Raw genomic sequence first — 19,438 nt, forward strand, 5'->3', positions numbered from 1 at the left:
TTCTATGCTAAATGTTATTTTTTTAGAAAATCATGGTTTTTTGATGGCACACACAAGGTACACAGAATGTTCCATTGTTGTATAACTCAGATTACTTGAATTCAAGAGTTATCTCAGATTCTCTCATTCTCTTCTGCCAAAAAAAAGCTGACTCACTAAAAATCTAGCACCACAGTCCTATGGAGGCTCTTACTGCAACCTTAAATACAGAGGTGCCTCGCATAGCGACGTTAATCCGTGCACCAAAAATCGCTGCTAAGCGATTTCATTGCTATGCGATTTTAAAAAGCCCATAGGAATGCATTGAAACCCCTTCAATGCGTTCCTGTGGGCTTAAAACTGACCTTTAAGCGAAGATCCTCCATACAGCAGCCATTTTCGCTGCCCGGTAAGCAAGGAATCCATCCCGAAATGCAGCGGGCAGCTATTTTTTTAACCCGGCAGCCATTTTGGAACCGCCGATCAGCTGTAAAAAAATCTTTGTTTTGCGATGATTGGTAAGCGAAACAGGGAACCAATCGTCGCAAAGCGAAAAAATCCCATTCAGACCATCGCAAAATGATCGCAAAAGCGATCACAAAATCTTCATCGCTATGCGATTTCAACGTTAAACGGGGCACCCGTTAAGCGAGGCACCACTGTAATAGCCATAAGCAGTTGCCAAAGCTCAGTGTCACTTATTGGTACACATCTTGAACTGCAACTTGAGAGAGTAGAAATATCTTCAAACTGGTTTTCAAAATCGAGAACAAAGAACTGATACTTCAGCTCCAATCCTGTGCACGCTTTAAGAGAGCAAGTCACTTTAGACAGTGAGATTTACTTCCTGGCGACCAAGCATAGATTTGTACATAGTTTAAAATGCTGGTAAGACATTACAAATCTAGATTTTACAATATAATAATTCTATAGAAGGATGTCCTAAATTAATCAAGATGGCTTTATTTCTAAATTTCAAATTATTTGAATTGACTTTCAGATTATTTGAACTAAGAAAAGAAAGCAGGATATACTTAATGCTCTCTTATTTTCACTTATATGGTGATTAAACAATTGGACATCTAGCTCTAATTGCAAAGCTTATTGTGGCTCTGACTCCTGTGTCTGGAATCTCTCGTATGTTTTCAGAAAGAATGATATAACTAATTGATCTTGTACTTTCATCACAAGCTTTTGCCCCCATTGAGTAACAGCTGAGATAGGGTAAACTGGGAATGCAGTGCCAGCCCTGGTTCAAAAAAGCTGCAGCTAGTTTTAGGCAACCAAAGGGAGTGGTGAGGCTATGTGTTTCCCCTGAGAGGCATAATTGTATGAGTGGAGAAATCTAACACTTCGTGATGTGGTAGAAGGGACAGCTGGTAAAGAAAAGTGGACATGCATAGTGCTCCTAATACCACTTTGAATCCTAGGTGACATTGTTACCAAATCTATCAAAGCCATATTGCATGACTGCCATAAATAGGCACAAACTATGTCAACCAGCATTTGAGATGCCTCAGTACTGTGCTACAAGATATTAGATGAAGTTGAATTTTGTTATATCGGTAACATTCCTGGTCCAGTCTCCAAACCAATCAATATAAATTGCAAAGTTTTTGAAGTTGTTCCATTGTTTTGGTCCCACTTTAGTTAAACAATTGAAGTAATGTTACAGCTGATCTCAGAATCAAATCTTATACCTTGGTATTAGACAACATCACAGTATTCTAGTAATGTATGCCAGCATGTAAAGGAAGCCAGCATTCAGACATCACTGGCATGACACTATGACTACTATTGTGAGCCAGGGCTTGTTTGGTTCAAATGTCACCTGTGCTATGATTTCCCCAGATAGATCTTTTCAGCTTCACCCTCTATCTGTAACATTACTTTGGGCAAGCACTGGCCTACTTAATGGAGTTGTTGTAAGATTCCTGAGATGATGTATGTGAAGTGCATTGGACCTGCTTAACATTCTGTAATAATAGTAATTATTATGTAGATGTCAGAAATTAGTCATTACAAGACATGTTTTGAATGCTTACACAAGTGCCTTGATTGATGATGATTGACTTGCTTGTGAAAAGCAAATGCAGATAAATTTCGGTCATTAGCCAGAGGGCACTTGATTTTATTTTTGATTTTTAACAGTAAATTATGAAATTTTCTGGGTTATCCTACTAACCTACTAATCAAAAATGGCAAGTAGATCACAACATTCTATACGCTTCCAACATATACCACGATATCTATACATCTAGATGAGCAATAATAATTCCATCAGGCACATCATCCTGTTATCACTGGTCATGTATCAGAGGCAGTTTCTTTATGTGGGTGAGAGTCACTCACAGTGCAACATTAGTAAAAGGCATAAATGGGTAAGTCTTACTCCCTTCAGAGTGGGAGTACATCTTTGGTCACAAAGATTCTCTTGTGTACTTCAGTCTCTCTAGACAATGCATAAAGAATCAGTGTTTAACACCAGTATTAAATCTCCTCTCAACAAGTAAACATCTGCAGATGAAGTCTAACTACCACTATCAAGACTTATTTTGATTTCCCCAAGATTGTTGATGAAGCTCTGCCCTTAGCATTACAATATCAATTGACCTCCATCTAACATAGAACAGTTCTTTGAAGAGATTTGAAATCAAGCAGATCGTTCACCTATCCATCCATTTTTACCTGCTATAGCCCAGTTCTAGGCAGGCAGGATACAGGTTGAGCTTCCAAAGCATTGGCTCCCAACCTTTTTCAAACCACTATCCTCTTTTATAATACCCAAACAACATTTGACACCCCCCCCCCATCATGTTTAAACAAAAAGACATTTTGAATGAGGAAACATTCTTTCTCAAAGTAAAGGCTACTTTCTCCCCCAAAGGGCACGTGCACACTAACGTTAATATCTGGTTTCAAAAGGTCAAGGAAGAAATTATTTAACAAGGGCTACAACACATATAAGAAAACACTTTCTGATCCACTTGGGGGGGGTGTTTCCCAACTTCCTGGGTTGGAAACACTGGTCTAAAGAATCAAGAAACCCACACAAGTAGCAATGTTATGCTAAGATTTCTGTTTCATGTAATTCAAGTGCCACAAACTTCCAACATTTAGTAAGGGGTAACTCCCAATTATAACTAATTCACCCTGCAGGTAACTCTATTAAGCATTTATTAACGTAAAGCTGGCTATCAAGTTAGGCTTATTTAAAATATCTGTAAACTGACTGTAAAGATTCTTAGTTCAGACTTAGTCTAGCTCTAACTTAGATTTAATTCTGAACTTTATTTGGGCAACAGCTGTATGCTTTACATTGAGCCATTAATTCATTCACTCAGTCTTATTATAAAAGACAGCAGAAATTGAAAGAATAAGCTTTATCTTGCTCACACTGATAAAAAGAGTCACTGCTGTAAGATTTTACATTCTAAGGTTACTTCTTTGCCTTAATTGGCTTCTTTCATCTCTGGATGTGTCCAGATTTAATTTGAAATGTGATTTAAATGCGTGTTAAATTGTATTATGTAAATATTTTAGCTTTGAGAAGGTGAAATCATGGCACAAGGATACCCACGTACCGAAAGCCAACTCTTATTAAAAAGTACCTATAGCTGGAGCATTTATGCAGAGCTCTCTGGCCAACAGAAGGAAGGTTTTGCCCAGCACGTAGACATTCACCTGTGAAAAGGAAGAAATATATTTAAATTATATAGCAAGAGTTAAATATAACTATACACATATATTTAAAATACAGAGATATTAATTGTGTAGAAAAGCCAGTTACTATTTATCCACTGTACTAGCCTGAAAAAATCCACAGTGAATTTTAGCTAATTGTGGCTTCATGATAGCAAAAAAATAATTCTGTAGGTGCAGCAGAAGTGGTTTTTCACTGATGCTCCTTCCCTTAACTTCAGCCCAACTACCCATGATGAGGGTACTGCTTTTTCTCAAATTCATCTGTAGGGCTAGAGGTTTGGTGGCAAATCTGCTCCTGCCCTTCCAGAATGGTAAGAAATAGAGCACAGAGACCTCCAGTTTGCAGGAGGGTGTCTGGAAAAACTGGATGCCACACCTTGCAGGAGCAGAGCAGATGCACTCTACTCAACAAAACTAGAGATTGCTTCAGACAGCTGCCACAAAATTTGTGGCAGCTGCCACTAAAATTCTTTTAGTGGGCTTTATTATCCTGAATTACAACTTGAATCAAGTTGATACACAGATGTGGGCCAAACTATAAAGCCACAACTGTACCATTCTTTTATGCCAGAAGATAGCTCCTGTTTTATGCTGATATGCAGTACAAACAACACCAGTACATCAGTGTCTAGGGGTCAGAATGTTCTTCCCACAAATGAGTGGCAAACATTTGAGACTCAGTAAAGCTGAGAGCATGTGATCCAGAGAGGGGGAAAGAGACTGTGTGGATGTAACAACCTGTGTCCATCATCTGGTGGACAGCAAAATTACCGCATTGATGTTGACAACACTGATCTGTGAATATGTGAAACCTCAGAGATCTTCCGTCATCATAAATCAATTACATGCAATTACAATACAATCCATCAGCCTTCACTCTAATGTTCTGGATGTTCACTTTCATTTTCACCTGGGATTTTTAAAATTTACATATGAATTCATCCATTTTTGTACACCCCTGTAATACACAGTTACACCTGATTCCAAACTGAAGTACTGAAGGGCACTGAAAAAATACCACCCAGTGAAAAACAGAAAGTTCTGTCAGAAAATGTGCCAAAGTGGCACCCAGCATTTCAAATAAGTTTTCTTGCCACATCTGTGAATAGACTCCATTGGTCAAGTGAGAAAAAAAAACAACCCAAACAATTTATCTGATGGACACATCATCATTCTTTAGAGAGGATTAACCCAACGTCAGGATAACTATGATGACTTTCAACTGGCAAGGAACAACAACAGGAAGAGACTAATAGAAGGTTTGGTGCTGCTCTATATCCATAGTTTATAAGTACAGTACATCTTTGCAATTAGTTCTGTAATTGCCTAGAGATAAATGGCTTCCTCTGCAGTTTTGGGGGAAGTAAAGATTCAAGAGCTCTCCTATTCCCAAGCTGTAGCTCCATGCTTCACCATGGCTAACCTCCAGTTCTAAGCGCAGATCAGTTTCTCATGCAGAAACTGATCTGCACCTAGATTTCATGTGAAACATCACATAGTTATCCTTTATTGAGCCAAACACTACATCCTTTTTCTCCCTCATTAGATTTACTAGTGCCCTACCTTCCACCCCTCCCACTTCTAAGTAGAGTGCCGGGCCAGGGGGAAATGCCTGATTTGCTCCAGCCAAAACCCAGCAGAGAAAAAGCAGAAGATCCATCTGAACAATGCCAAACAAACCAGAGGTGGAGTGGGGGAAATGTGAAAGATTCTTAATCAGGACAGAGTAAAAAGCTGGAATTTCTCCAGACTATCAAGCTTCAAGGCCTTATAGTAAATCAGATTATCTCTCAATCTAGCTCACTTTGGCTCAGAAAAACAAAACCAATAAAAGCACGACTTTCAAAGAAAGTTCACTTCAGATGCCACATTATTATGCAATTTGAATTTTTCTCCCCCTGCTCTTAGAATGTGTGGGAGGTATCAGAAATTTTGACTTAGACATGTACAAGCCTCGATATTGCTGAGATCCTAGCATAATATATGTTTGATTTTCCTTCCTAATCCACAAAAGCTGGCTGGATAGCACAGTGGTTTCGGTTTCCGGCTGCAGAGCCAGAGGTTGGGAGTTAGATTTTCCACTGTGCCTCCTAGGAGAGAGACCCAGCCTGTGTAGCCTTGGGCAAGCTGCACAGTCCCAGAAATGCCCCCAGAAGAAGGGAATGGGAAACCACTTCTGAAGATTCTGTATCTGGAAAACTCTGAAAGGGGCATTCTAAGTCAGAATTGATCTGATGGCACACAATTACATATTATTATTAATCCACAAAAGCAATGAGCATACCAGATATCGTACTAATACCTGAACAGATCACATCACGAAGAGATTCCTAAACTAAAAACAGGCCACAGCCGAGAGTCTGTTACTCTGCTTCTGTGTTACATGTAGCTAATTAGCACCTCCACTTCTATGGTGCAGGGGCTTCCCAGAGTTAGAAAATGCCCATAACTATGGTTTCTCAATTCATATTATCAACATCATATCTACTGTGCCGTAAACCATAATGTGTAAACCATGGCACACAAATCCAGTTCAAATTATGGCTCCTGATCAAGGTTCCCTCTAAACTGGGCAGATGTGCACACAACTCCACCTCCCTCTGCACAGCTCTCTTCCTCCTCCACACAGCAACTGCGTTTGGTTCCAGTTGTGACAAAACCCTGCGTGCGAGGGGGGGTGAAGGTGCACACACAGGGGTGAAGTCACACGCACGTGAGGCGAAGCTCTGCCCAGTGGGGCTGAAAATTAGAGGGTACATTGCTTCTGATATACTGTATTAAAAATGTTTTGACATTATATCAAACTCTGATTAGTCTCTGATGAATCCTACTATTAAAAACACATACTGTCAAATGCACAAGTTAAACCTCAGTAATTTTTAAAAACTATTATTATGTTCACTACTGCTCATCGTCATGTTTTTTAAAGGTGTTTTCCTCCCCTCTTCGGTCAGAAACATTTCCAATCTAGCTGACATACAATCAAGAAAACAAGACAGTTTCTATCCTGGGCTTAAAATGTAAATCGAACAACATGAAAGGAAAAGGGGGAGAGGAGGGAAGAGATAGGAAAACAAACAAGCACCAATTTTTAAAGTTAAATAGCAGGTTCCATACTGATGAATTGCTGGAAACACTTCTTGGAATGGAAGCATCCAGTGGAGCAAAGAACTCATGGGATGGCCTTACCTCCCACTTCCTTCTCCTGCTGCTTTCTGTTGCCAAGGTGAGCCTTATGTGGTTTTCGTAGCCCCATTCAAAATATCTCCCTGTGCCTCGTATTAGTCCAAAAAATGGCTAGGGGGTAGTGTTGAAATGTTTTTATTTTTGTAACTTTTTGTCATGAGCAAGAGTAAGTGGAAGCAAAGCCAACAGAGGAACTAGGAGGGAAACACACACACGACCTCAAAGTGGCCTATCCCGACCTATTTTGAGGTATACAAAGGATTATAAATACAGTGGTGCCTCGCTTAACGAGCACACCGTATAACAACAAAATCGCATAGCGATCTCTTTTTTGAGATCGCTAATGCGATCGCTTACCAATGGCCTCTATGGCCAAAACTCGCATTGTGAAGATTGGTAAGCATTTCGCTTACCGATCTTCGCATTGCGACGCCGGGAAATCAGCTGTTCGGCGGCTCCAAAATGGCGGCCGGATGACCCAAAATGGCCGCCGCAACCATTTTCGCGCCCTGCCCTCGCTTACCGAGGGCGCAAAAATGGCGGCGCTATGAGGAAACTTCACTTAACGGTGAGTATAGAAGCCATTGGAACGCATTAAACTAAATTTAATGCGTTCCAATGGCATTTTGCGTCCCGTTTAGCAATGTTTCCTCATAGCGAGGGTTAATCCGGAATGGATTAACCTCGCTATGCGGGGCACCACTGTACACAGGATGACATTTAGAATGTCTGATACCACAATTAGCACTATTAGTCACTTTTTTAACTGGCACCTCTGGCCAAAATGTACTGAAAACAGTAGGATAAACGAAAGATGCTACCTTATAGTAGATCAGATTATCTCTCAATCTAGTCAGTCACAGTGGGATTCCAGGGGATCACACAGTAGTCCTTTTCATGTGCTATCTCATTCTTCTAATCACAGCTATTTATTCTACCTCTGAGCAGTGGTCCTTTCATATATGCAGAATACAGGAAACAAGGCCTTTATTTTGCCACCTCCAACTCTAACTTTATCTCCAGCACTACTCTATCCCACTTCTTCCATTTTCACTCAAGACCAAGGCAGTTCAGCTACACACAAAACACTTCAAGGATCTGTGGAAATTGCTGGTCTATGCTCTCACGTACAATTTCCCATGTTTGGTTTGCCATCAATCAAGATAAGACGTCTGCCACACATAGCACAGTACTCTACTGCTCAGCCGGGTTTTTCCATAAATCTCATACATGTTTAATGTCCATGCAAAAAGTCAAACAAAAACTCAGCAATGAGAAATTGGTTTAGACTCCCTTGGTAGGGAAGTGTTATTGATGCTTTAACTGGAGGAAGCATTCACACACTTCATTTTTAAATTATAAAATATTAATAACTCCAAATGGGGGCTTTATCCCTCCCACAACCTTCTAGCATACCAAAATGGAGTAGCTGGGGGAATCATACAAGGCACTGGAAGTGAATCAATAAGAGGGATAATTCATGCTACTTTACTGTCAATATTTTAGAACTATCCATTCTATAGACCAATTTCAAATGAAACAGAATTTCTTTCATTTATTTTATTTGGTCATTCAATATTCCAAAACTCTCCTTTCTCAAATGGTTTTCTATCCCAAAAAAAAAACACCCTGCACTGGTACCTTTCACCTTGGAGTTGACATGGATTGCCTTTCTGAAGGCAAAGAATTTCTCTCCTACAGGCCGCCTCATGGTCTCCTTGTAAGGTATGAAAGCTGTTATCGCGTAATGGTTAGAAGACCACAACTGCCCCTGCCATCTGTCACTTAAACAAACCATTGTACTCTTAACTTCATCCATCTACCTGCAGCACTCCAATCAGGGGCATGCCTTGGTAGCCAAGCCAAAAATGTATGGTCATTGAGGCTTCTCTTTTTCTTGTCCCTGTGCTCCAGGCCAGATTAAAGATAATTCTCTCCTCCATACACACAAGAAACACAAGCTCCAAGTTTGTTGATTGGGGGGGGGTGGAGTGGGTACATGCTTGTACAAATGCAGGGAGTTCACCACACCCTTACTCAAACATGCCTCTGGGGCCAGATGTAAAGGATAAAATTTATTTTAGTACAGGGTGGGAGAGAGTGCTCTGACTGCCTCCACCGAGAAACAAAACAGGCTACTCCACTCTATGGGGAGCACACTCTCTCCGCCCTGCTTTGCTGTCTCTTTACTCACAGAAAGGTAGCTGGCCTGAAGAACAAGAGGCTGCTGTACTGGGGTAGCCCCTCCACATGAACCAGGTGCCTGAATTTTGGAGTTTCGGCTTACATGGACAGACTATCTCATATACTATATAGCAGCCTCCCCGTCGTTAGGCACTTCCACTTCTACGTTTAAAGAGATGATGGGAGGGGAGACTCCTCTCAGTGCTCAAACAACTGGATGCCACATTAGGTTATTAGCTTTCTAAAGCTCACTTTGAAAATAAGGGTTTCATTCTAAAAATGACAAAAGATGTATTTCCAGGAGAAGATAATGATTAGCAGGTAACAACAGCCAAGAGAGATCAAGAAGGTTTTGCAAAGAGGCAGTTCAACCTCCATGGCATCTTCCTTTCCAACTGGTCCAGCCTTTTGAATTATATTTTAAATGCCACTATGTATTTTCCATTCATACTATATCAACTCAAGCAACACAGACAATGTCTCCAAAGACTGGGGGGCCTTATGCGGAACTTACTCTAGTGAATAAGAGTTGTTCATATGCTCTATATTTGTAGTCTGGAGCTTCAAAATTACATATATACTCCAGTTTTATATTTTCAAATCTCAGCTATCAATTTGGGATGACGTTTCTGCACAAAGAACTAGTTTTCTGCCCTTCGCTTCTGAGTTTCTCTGAGTATTCCTCCACCATCAGTATCAGCAAGCCAGATCTAGTAAAAATCCACAACAGACACCTAGTTTTTAAAAATCAGAATAAGGCAAGCTGTGACACTGAAAAATGAACATCGAGCCTTGCAGATCTAAATTATGTTAAGATTTTTGGAGGGAAACATTCAATGTACACCCACAATTTCACAAGGCTGCTTGACACTATTTATAGATTAATCTTTCCTACTTCGCTGCTGCAGCAAAATAACAAAGGCAGCAGCATGAGCTATCCAACTCTACGTTGAAACTCCTATGCTGAAACTCCTTCACATCACCTTCACACAGTTTGAAGCTGTTTTGAGGGCTTTCGTTTTATGTAGTAAAGTGGTCATTCCCACCTGCCCCAACAAAATACTTAGGATCACTCAGAGCAACTGTGAACATGCTACTGTTAATACAGTGGTGCCCCGCATAGCGACGATAATCCGTGCAGCAAAAATCGTTGCTATACGGATTCGTCGCTATGCGGAAAAAAAGCCCATAGGAATGCATTAAAACCCGTTTAATGTGTTCCTATGGGCAAAAAACTCACCTTAAAGCGAAAATCCTCCATATGGCCGCCATTTTCCTGCCCGGTAAGCGAGGAATCTGGGCAAAAACACAGCGGGCGGCCATTTTATTTACCCAGTGGTTCTAAAAACATCGCTATGCGAAAATCGGTAAGCGAAACAGCTTACCAATCATCGCAAAGTGATTTTTAACCATTTAAATCATCGCAATGCAATCGCTTTTGCGATCGCAAAAACCAAATCGCTATGCAGATTCGTCGTTAACCGGGGCGCTCGTTAAGCGAGGCACCACTGTATATTGTACCTGGATGGTTTAGGTATACATGTTCAACACACTGTTGGAGCCAAGTTTGTCGGGGGGGAGTTGCATAAGGTGTGCTACAGAACAGCGCACATCCTCCTCACTGCCACCCTTTCCTTCCCATCCCTATTGTTACTAACTATTATTTGTCCTGTCTATTTGATTCCGATCCACTCCACCACTCAGAAGGAGGGTGTGAGACCAGCAAAGGGTACTGCTCATTGATCACATCACTACTAGAGATGACGGTATTCATATATGAATACGAATGCCCCTGCACAGGTGGACATAACGAAGGTCTGGCCCCTGAGGCTGGACCATCCACTCACCTGTCCACTGCTGCTACCGTCTCCACCTTCCCCTCCAATCGCTCTGGAGTTTGTGGTCGGCTAGACACTCGTCAGCCTGGCAGAGAGGCTTGTCTTCCCTCCTTCTACCAGGAGTGGCTAGTCGACCACAAGCTCTGGAGCAATAGGAAAAGAATGCAGAGCCGGTGACAACAGCAGACAGGCAAGTGGACGGTATGGCCCCAGGGGGCCGGACCCTCATTCTATCCACATATGCGGGGATATTTGTACAGTGGTGCCCCATCTGACGACGATAATGCATTCCAGGAAATCGCTGTTAAGTGAAATCATTGTCAAGTGGAAAAAAAATTGGAATGCATTGAAAACCGGTCAATGCGTTCCAATGGGGGAAACACCTCATTGTCCAGTGAAGATCCTCCATAGGGCAGCCATTTTGGGATCCCTGTCTTGCGAACAATCGGTCCAGAAAACAGCGGGGAGCCATTTTGCGAACCGCCAATCAGCTGTTTCTAATCGTCGTATAGTGAAAAAACGGTTCCCAAAGCGGGGAATTATTCATCGTAAAGAAAAAACCCATAGACACAATGTTTTGTGATAGCTATAGTCATCGTAAAGCGATTTCATCGTCAAGCGGGGTCATCGTCAAGCGGGGCACCACTGTATTCGTATATGAGTACCCTCATCTCTAATCACTACTCATTCACACACGGACAAACAGAAATTGGGGCAGGAGGATGGCAAGAGGGTTCTAAAGGTAGACACTGGGGCCCCTATTAGAGGATGGCTCTCTGCAGTCACCTGATAATGTTAACCCACAAGTTAGCCCCTGTATATGTGCATTATGATATCAGCATCTTCCATGCCTCAGACAGCCAACTCAATGCCATGACCAGCTATAAGACGTCAAGATTTGCTGCACTTCTTTAGTCTCAGAAACCTCTGGCTCCCTTCTATCTTTCCAGGCTGACTGAGTTCATCAGGAACTTGCTACTTGCTTAACTGTGGGAGACCAGCCACTGCTAGCAGTAAAACTGGGGCACCTGACAATATCAAAGAAATGAGAACATCTGGTATCAATTATGTTCTTTTATATTCCCCGGGTTTAAATGATGTACAGAAGGGAAAGGGAACACACCTCGCCCCTCTTTCTAGGCAGTTAAGGCAAAAACAAAACACTCTGACGGAAAGGTCTTTCGATTTCTGTCATTATCCAATCAGCAGAGGATGGTCCATCCATTTTTTAAACCGAGGTGCGACAAAAAAACAATTTTTCAAAGCTATGTGTAGAGTTCCAACAAGCACTTCTAGATTTGACCTTTTCGCTCCAGATTTTTGGTGAAAATGTGACTCCCCAGACTCACTGAAGTTGCCCACCCCTAGCTTGTTTCCCCTCCCCCCAAAAAAGTTAGGTCATACTGTATATTAGGGCAACAAGGTGCTCTGAAATGCAGAAGACTACATGTTCCCCCTCTCTACCACCACCTTAGATGCTGTCCTTGGACTCTGATACTAGAAGCTGATTTACTGACAGATTTACAACAAGCTACCAACATGAATTTGACCAAACTCCGGGAGGCAGTGGAAGACAGGAGGGCCTGGAATGCTCTGGTCCATGGGGTCACAAAGAGTCAGACATGATTTAATGATTAAACAACAACAGGCAAACATACATAAGATCAACTTGAGATAAATTAGAGGGAGGGAGGGATGTTATAAACCAGGGTTTGGCTAGACATGGGCCATAATGGCCCACACCCATTTCAGAAAGCCATATACCTCTGCCAGGAATCTGGAGGATTCATTCCCCCATTAATAATGCTGCCCCATGAAAAGTCAAACAGCAGCAATTCTTTAAAAATTCAGGACTTTGCCTGGACAGTAGGAAGCTTTTAGAAAATGCAAGAAAACATTTGAATATACGGAGGGAGAGGTTTGCCCAAGTTGCCCATCGATGCTACAGATGCAGCTGCCAGCTATCGGAAGAGTTCCCTTCTCCTTTTCAGCACCCACTTTCTGTCCTAGGAAGTTGCCTTGTATCACATTATTTCTCCATCTAGTTCACTACTGCCTACTCAGTGGCTCTCCAGATCTCAGCAAGAGAGAGGATCTCCATCTCCCAATATCTGAGCAAGGATCAAATCTGGAATGTTCTGCCATCAAAGGATGTCCTGCACCAGGGAGCAAAGTCTAAAGAATTGGGCATTCATTCCTCCCTAAATATATGTATATGACGGGGAGACCTAGGTTCAGGCAAAGCAATCTCCTGTACACCTGGAGCCATGAAAGCAAGCTTTTCCTGAGGGAGGGCAATGCTGAGCTGCAAACATAAAGGAAATGTACTTTGGAAGAATACAGTGTGGCAGCCACAGCTCTTGACTTGAATGCAAGCACCCAAGCCAGAAAAAAAGGTCTGAAAATGGAGGATGTTGAAACGTACAGACAGCATTTAGCCATCTGACTTAAGCAACCTTAAGCTGCAGTGTGCTGGGTGGGTGGGTGTTTGAGTTCTCTACCTTTTTCAAATCAGAACTTTCCCTTCTTGACACGCCACTCAGGAGCTTTTTTCCTTTCGTTTTTTAAAAAAAATATGAGACAACATTCTGCCTTCCCTTCAGTAAATCTCTGCAGTAAAGGTAAATCTCTGCAGTAAAATTACACCACCTGATGCGCTTTGTGTCAAAAAGCTGAGATGCAGCCTAATGACCTGAGTGGAGAGAAAATTCTCTACAATCACTGCAACTTCCAAAGAGACTACAATTTCCCATAACCACAGAAGTCTCAGAAGTATGGAAATGCTTCATCTTAGGAAATTTAGAAACTATGTCACAGATCGCATTTCCAGCTAGCATTAAGGAATTACATCTGAGCTGATAATTTTCCTCACAAGTGCTGTAACTTAATAATGGCACCAAACAGTAATACTGTTTTAACAGCAGACATTTTGGTCAAACATGACTGTAACAGGCTGTATTAAAATGAGCATTTATAACTCAAAGCAGTGTTTTATTCCCCATTTGTCCCTGCTTGCATTTAAACAGAAAGAAACACACGCACGCGTGCGCGCACACGCACGCACACGCGCGTGCACACACACACACACACACACACACACACACACACACACACACACACACACACACACACACACACACACACACACACACACACACACACACACACAGAGGTCTTTTTTCCCATACTATACTTAATGTATAAGGCTTTCTGACACTCCTATCAACATCTCATCTCATCTATTTTATTTACTTATTTCGCCATCTAGAATCTTCTTTCCCAAAGCAAAGAAGCAAAGTTGTAGTATTTTGGAAACCGCCCCCTCTTCCATTTCAGGCCTGTGAGTCCCCGTTTGGGGATAAGCAAATGGAAAATTGGCCCCTGTAACCACCAACGTTGCCCACCCAATGTTCAAAGATGGCCCATCTGAAAAAGCTGAAGGCTACTAAATTCCCAGTAAGAGTTTTGTATGACTTCAGCAGATATGTTAATTTCTGGTGGGCAAAGAACAATGATGTGAACAGGCATTTTTCCATACAATAAAATCCAGCAAGAGACAAACTGAAACCTCACTCTCTCCCCTCCATGCCCGACATATTATTAAGTGAAGTCTATTTTTAGTATGGTACAATCCTATATTTCTTGGAAATAAGCCTCCATCAGATGATGAGGACTTACTCTCAGGTAGGTACGTATAGGATTGCACTGTAAGAATGAAAAAAATATTGAATAACTGCAATTCCATAAAGTTCTTTTAAGCTCTGCTCCACCAAGGGGAGGGCCAATTACTAAAGACAGCTGCAGAAGCCAAAATTAACCTCCACTTACTGAATTGCACACAGAATATATTTTGATATGGGATGGTCATATCAAATACATACAACACATACATTTTTAGCAACTGAGAGTGCAATCATTAATGTACTTATCTAGAGACCACCCTGCATGCTTCACTCCATTTGTTAGCATGCAAGTACAAGAATGTAAGAAGCTCATCCAACCATGAGCCACAACAGTCTGCGTTCTGGTGGACAACTTCAATGAGTCTTGAGACAAATTTTCTACCCCCAGAAACCACCAAGGCCGTACAAGCCCTTCAAATGAGCAAAAGCAATTTAAAAAGTCAGAATGGAATACTGTTCAGAAAGTAATCTCAAGTATCATTTCCGTAGATTTGAAGCAGATTTCAAGGCCCTGTATGTTGTTGTTGGCATAACCATCAACCATCATTCATGAATACTTCCAGGATCAGAAATGTTTTTTGCAAGAAAGAGAGAGAAAGAGGGGGGGCAGAAGTGCATCTAGCACAGTAACATAAAAGCCCATATTGTACTCTGCCTTCCTCAATCTAGGAAAATACAACCATTATACAGTACACCTTTCAAAGCAACCTTTAAAGTCTCTGCTAATATTCTCTCTTCCTCTCTCTGTGTGTGTGTGTGTGTGTACACACACACACATTAGTTTTCAACAATGTGCAAAATCTGACCTTGAGTTGCTCCAATGGCAGCATAATCATTAGCAACATGATCATACCAACTGTTGATTTGTTATTTGCACAAAGAAAGCAAGAGACACCAAACACTTGATGTCTAATTGCACAAAATAATTATCCCTGATTTCCCATCCCTGTGATTTTCCTGTCCAGTTTTGCTAAACCAAAAGAACAAGAGATAATTAAGGTTTCCTCGCTAAATGTAAGCTCTTTGTAAGGGTTAATGTTTTAACAGAATATTCAAACAGAAAGAGATACAATACCTGAAGAAGGTCGCTGAGGTCAAGCAGCATGTCTGAGCAGCAGTTAAGGAACTTAAGTGCATATTAATGCCTGATATATTGCAAGTAGATTGGCAACTGGGAAGAGAGACAAAAGCACTTTATTCTGATAGTACATCAAGAGAACATCTCATATTGTTATCTAGTTTTCTTAAGTAATGGGGAGAGGATATTTACACACACACACACACACACACACACACACACACACACACACACACAGAGAGAGAGAGAGAGAGAGAGAGAGAGAGAGAGAGAGAGAGAGAGAGAGAGAGAGAGAGAGAGAGAGAGAGAGAGAGAGAGAGAGAGAGAGAGAGAGAGAGGAACCAAGGGTTTGGATTTTAGTTATTTTAGGAAGAGAAAAAATGCTACAGATTTTTCTCTTTTCTAGTCAACAATCCTCACCAATTTTGGGGAGAAACTATATATTATGGAAAATACAGTGGTGCCTCGCATAGCGAGGTTAATCCGTTCCGGATTAACCTTCGCTATGCTGAAGCATCGCTGAACGGGGCAGCGATTTCCATTGGAACGCATTAAACATCGTTTAATGCGTTCCAAATAGGCCAAATACTCACCGTTCAGCGAAGCTTCAGGATGGCCGGTAGCCATTTTCGCGCCCTCGCCTCACTTAACAAGGGCGCGAAAACGCTGCGCGCGGCCATTTTAAGCCATTTCCCGGCTTCCGGCGGCCATTTTGGCCGCCGAACAGCTGATCGGCGGGGGTCGTTTTGCGAAGATCGGTAAGCGAAACGCTTACCGGTCTTCGCAAAGCGAATTTTGCCCCATTAAAAAAACGTTGAGCGATCGCATTAGCGATCCGAAAAAACGGATCGCTATGCGATTTCATCGTTATACGGTGCGCTCGTTAAGCGAGGCACCACTGTACAAAATTGCCACCAAAATGACAGTCCCCATACCTGGCGCCTTGGAAAATTTAAAAAGAAAAGTTGGAGGAGAGTTTGATAAAATCTACAAATTACAAACCTTGATCTACCCCAAATTTTAACACATCATGATTGGAGCAACAGTATCCAAGGGAGACTGTTACAAAAGGGAGGGAGGCCTTATCTGCCCCCCCCAATCCCATGTCCATAATTCAAGCAGTGCTCCTCTCCTTTGTTCATCAACATCTAATTTAATATACATACAAAATAAACAATTGGCTGTAAATTCCCCTGTCCCTTAGGTGGCAAATGATAGGGAATGTTGTTCTTGAGTCGTTAAGTCGTGTCCAACTCTGCGTGACCCCATGGACCAGAGCACGTCAGGCCCTCCTGTCTTCCACTGCCTCCCGGAGTTTGGTCAAAATCATGTTGGTAGATTCAGTTACGCTGTCCAACCATCTCGTCCTCTGTCGTCCCCTTCTCCTTTTGCCTTCACACTTTCCCAACATTAGGGCCTTTTCCAGGGAGTCTTCTCTTCTCATGAGATGGCCAAAGTATTGGAGCCTCAGCTTCAGGATCTGTCCTTCCAGTGAGCACTCAGGATTGATTTCCTTTAGAATTGATAGGTTTGTTCTCCTTGCAGTCCAGGGGATTCTCAAGAGTCTCCTCCAGTACCACAATTCAAAAGCATCAATTCTTCGGTGGTCAGCCTTCTTTATGGTCCAGCTCTCACTTCCATACATTGCTACTGCATGGAAGTGAATGGAAAGTCCGATGCTGCAAAGAAAAATACTGCATAGGAACCTGGAGTGTAAGATCTATGAACCTTGGTAAGCTGGATGTGGTCAAACAGGAGATGGCAAGAATAAACATTGACATCCTGGGCGTCAGTGAACTAAAATGGACAGGAATGGGCAAATTCAATTCAGACAATTACCATATCCACTACTGTGGACAGGAATCCCGTAGAAGAAATGGCGTAGCCCTCATAGTCAACAAAAGAGTGGGAAAAACTGTACTGGGATACAATCTCAAAAATGATAGAATAATTTCAATACAAATCCAAGGAAGACCTTTCAACATCACAGTAATCCAGGTTTATGCACTAACCACTGATGCTGAAGAGGCTGATACTGACCAATCATATGAAGACTTACAACACCTTCTAGAACTGACACCAAAGAAAGATGTTCTTGTCATTATAGGGGACTGGAATGCTAACGTAGGGAGTCAAGAGATAAAAGGAACAACTGGTAAATTTGGCCTTGGAGACCAAAACGAAGCAGGGCAAAGGCTAATAGGGTTTTGTCAAGAGAACAAGCTGGTAATCACAAACACTCTTTTCCAACAACACAAGAGGTGATTCTACACATGGACATCACCAGACGGGCAAGACCGAAATCAGATTGATTATGTTCTCTGCAGCCAAAGATGGAGAAGCTCTATAGAGTCAGCAAAAACAAGACCTGGAGCTGATTGTAGCTCAGATTATCAAGTTCTTATAGGAAAATTCAAGTTTAAACTGAAGAAAGTAGGAAAAATCAGGTATAATCAAAAACCAAATTCCATATTACACAGTGGAAGTGAAGAACAGATTTAAGGAACTAGATTTAGTGGACAGAGTGCCTGAAGTACTATGGATGGAGTTTCATAACACTGTACAGGAGGCAGCAACAAAAACCATCCCAAAGAAAAGGAAATTCAAGAAAGCAAAGTATCGTTTCTCTGAATTACTCAAGCCCCTTTGCCACAACAAAGCAGCAATCCATGAAGGGGATGATGGGGAGTAGGGACAGGCAAATACGTTTTCAACTCCCACAATGAAGATAACAAAATCGGGGGGGGGGGGGACATATGGGTGTGACTTGCTTCTTAATAATCTATGCATGTTGAGCTTCAGTCAGATAATTTTCATTCCTCCCTGCTCCGTTCTCATTGTCCCATTCTAACTTTCAGTCGCTTATTTTATTTTTTTCAGCTTAAGAGTCACTGCCTATCCAGATCTCTGGTACAATTCTGTAGGATACAGTACTTTATACACGCACCCCTTTCAATCAAGAGGAACATCCTAATCACAGAGAGCCAGAGCAAGAAAACTCTTCTCTGAGGATAAGTCATTGTACATTTTCAAACTAAGTACCCAGGTTGTAAGAAGCGCAGAGCATCTCCCACTTTCTTAGAGAAAAAGAAACATGACTCGGTCATCAGAAGTTCAGTAGATACAGGAAGACAATACATTTATACCCACCTAATTCAATCTGTTTATCAGCCCAAAGTCAAGAAGCACCCCTCCTCCAAGGAAAAAACTAATAGGAGTCAATATTTAATCACGAGATTGCATTGACCTACCAGCGCCTGCACCAACAGAATCTAGACACAGTCAACAAAAGCTAGGTGTGCCTCAGTCAACCAAATTCACCCAATAAGATTCAGGAAGCAGAATATACCTTTCCTTGGATTTCTGCACTCCTTTTGATGCTACTATTCTCTTCATCTTGTGATCCCCCAGCAAGCATGACCCTGGCACTTCAAAATTTCTTATCATCCTGTCTGACACAATGTTTTTGACAGGAAGCTCTCAGAAATGACGCACTATGAATTACTTATCCAGCCCCATGTGCCGCTTTAGAGAGCTTCATTACAGAAATACAGAGTGGTCAGAATCCTGTTGTTGGTTTATGTTTGAATAAAGGAAATTGCGTCTGTCTTGGAAGTAAATTGCCATTCATTAATGAGATGCCGGTTTTATTCCTGAGTGTGAGCCCAATCACATAACTGGGCATCTGCCCCGGAATGCAACCATCTACAGCAATTTGCCACCAAGACTTACATGATTTTGCTTACGCAAGCATAAAATGGTGACAGTATTGTGGCCAATATCTC

The 19,438-nt window shown here is 41.8% G+C and overlaps 1 protein-coding gene across 2 annotated transcripts in view; it reads right to left on the reverse strand.

Moving 5' to 3' along the window:
- BRF1 (BRF1 general transcription factor IIIB subunit) overlaps nucleotides 1–19,438 on the reverse strand; it is a 251,642-nt gene that overhangs the window by 153,079 nt on the left and 79,125 nt on the right. For both annotated transcript variants that reach the window (XR_013540718.1, XM_020800763.3), the window contains exons 4-5: nucleotides 15,651–15,682; nucleotides 3,591–3,663 (exon numbers count right to left, since the gene is read on the reverse strand). Coding sequence is in view for 1 of the 2 variants with exons in the window: in XM_020800763.3 (XP_020656422.2) it covers nucleotides 3,591–3,663; nucleotides 15,651–15,682 (105 nt within the window). In the remaining variant the exon portion in view is untranslated. The remainder of the gene's footprint in view (nucleotides 1–3,590; nucleotides 3,664–15,650; nucleotides 15,683–19,438) is intronic.

Source organism: Pogona vitticeps, chromosome 1 (genome assembly GCF_051106095.1).
Source record: "Pogona vitticeps strain Pit_001003342236 chromosome 1, PviZW2.1, whole genome shotgun sequence".
NCBI classification, from domain to species: Eukaryota; Metazoa; Chordata; class Lepidosauria; order Squamata; family Agamidae; genus Pogona; species Pogona vitticeps.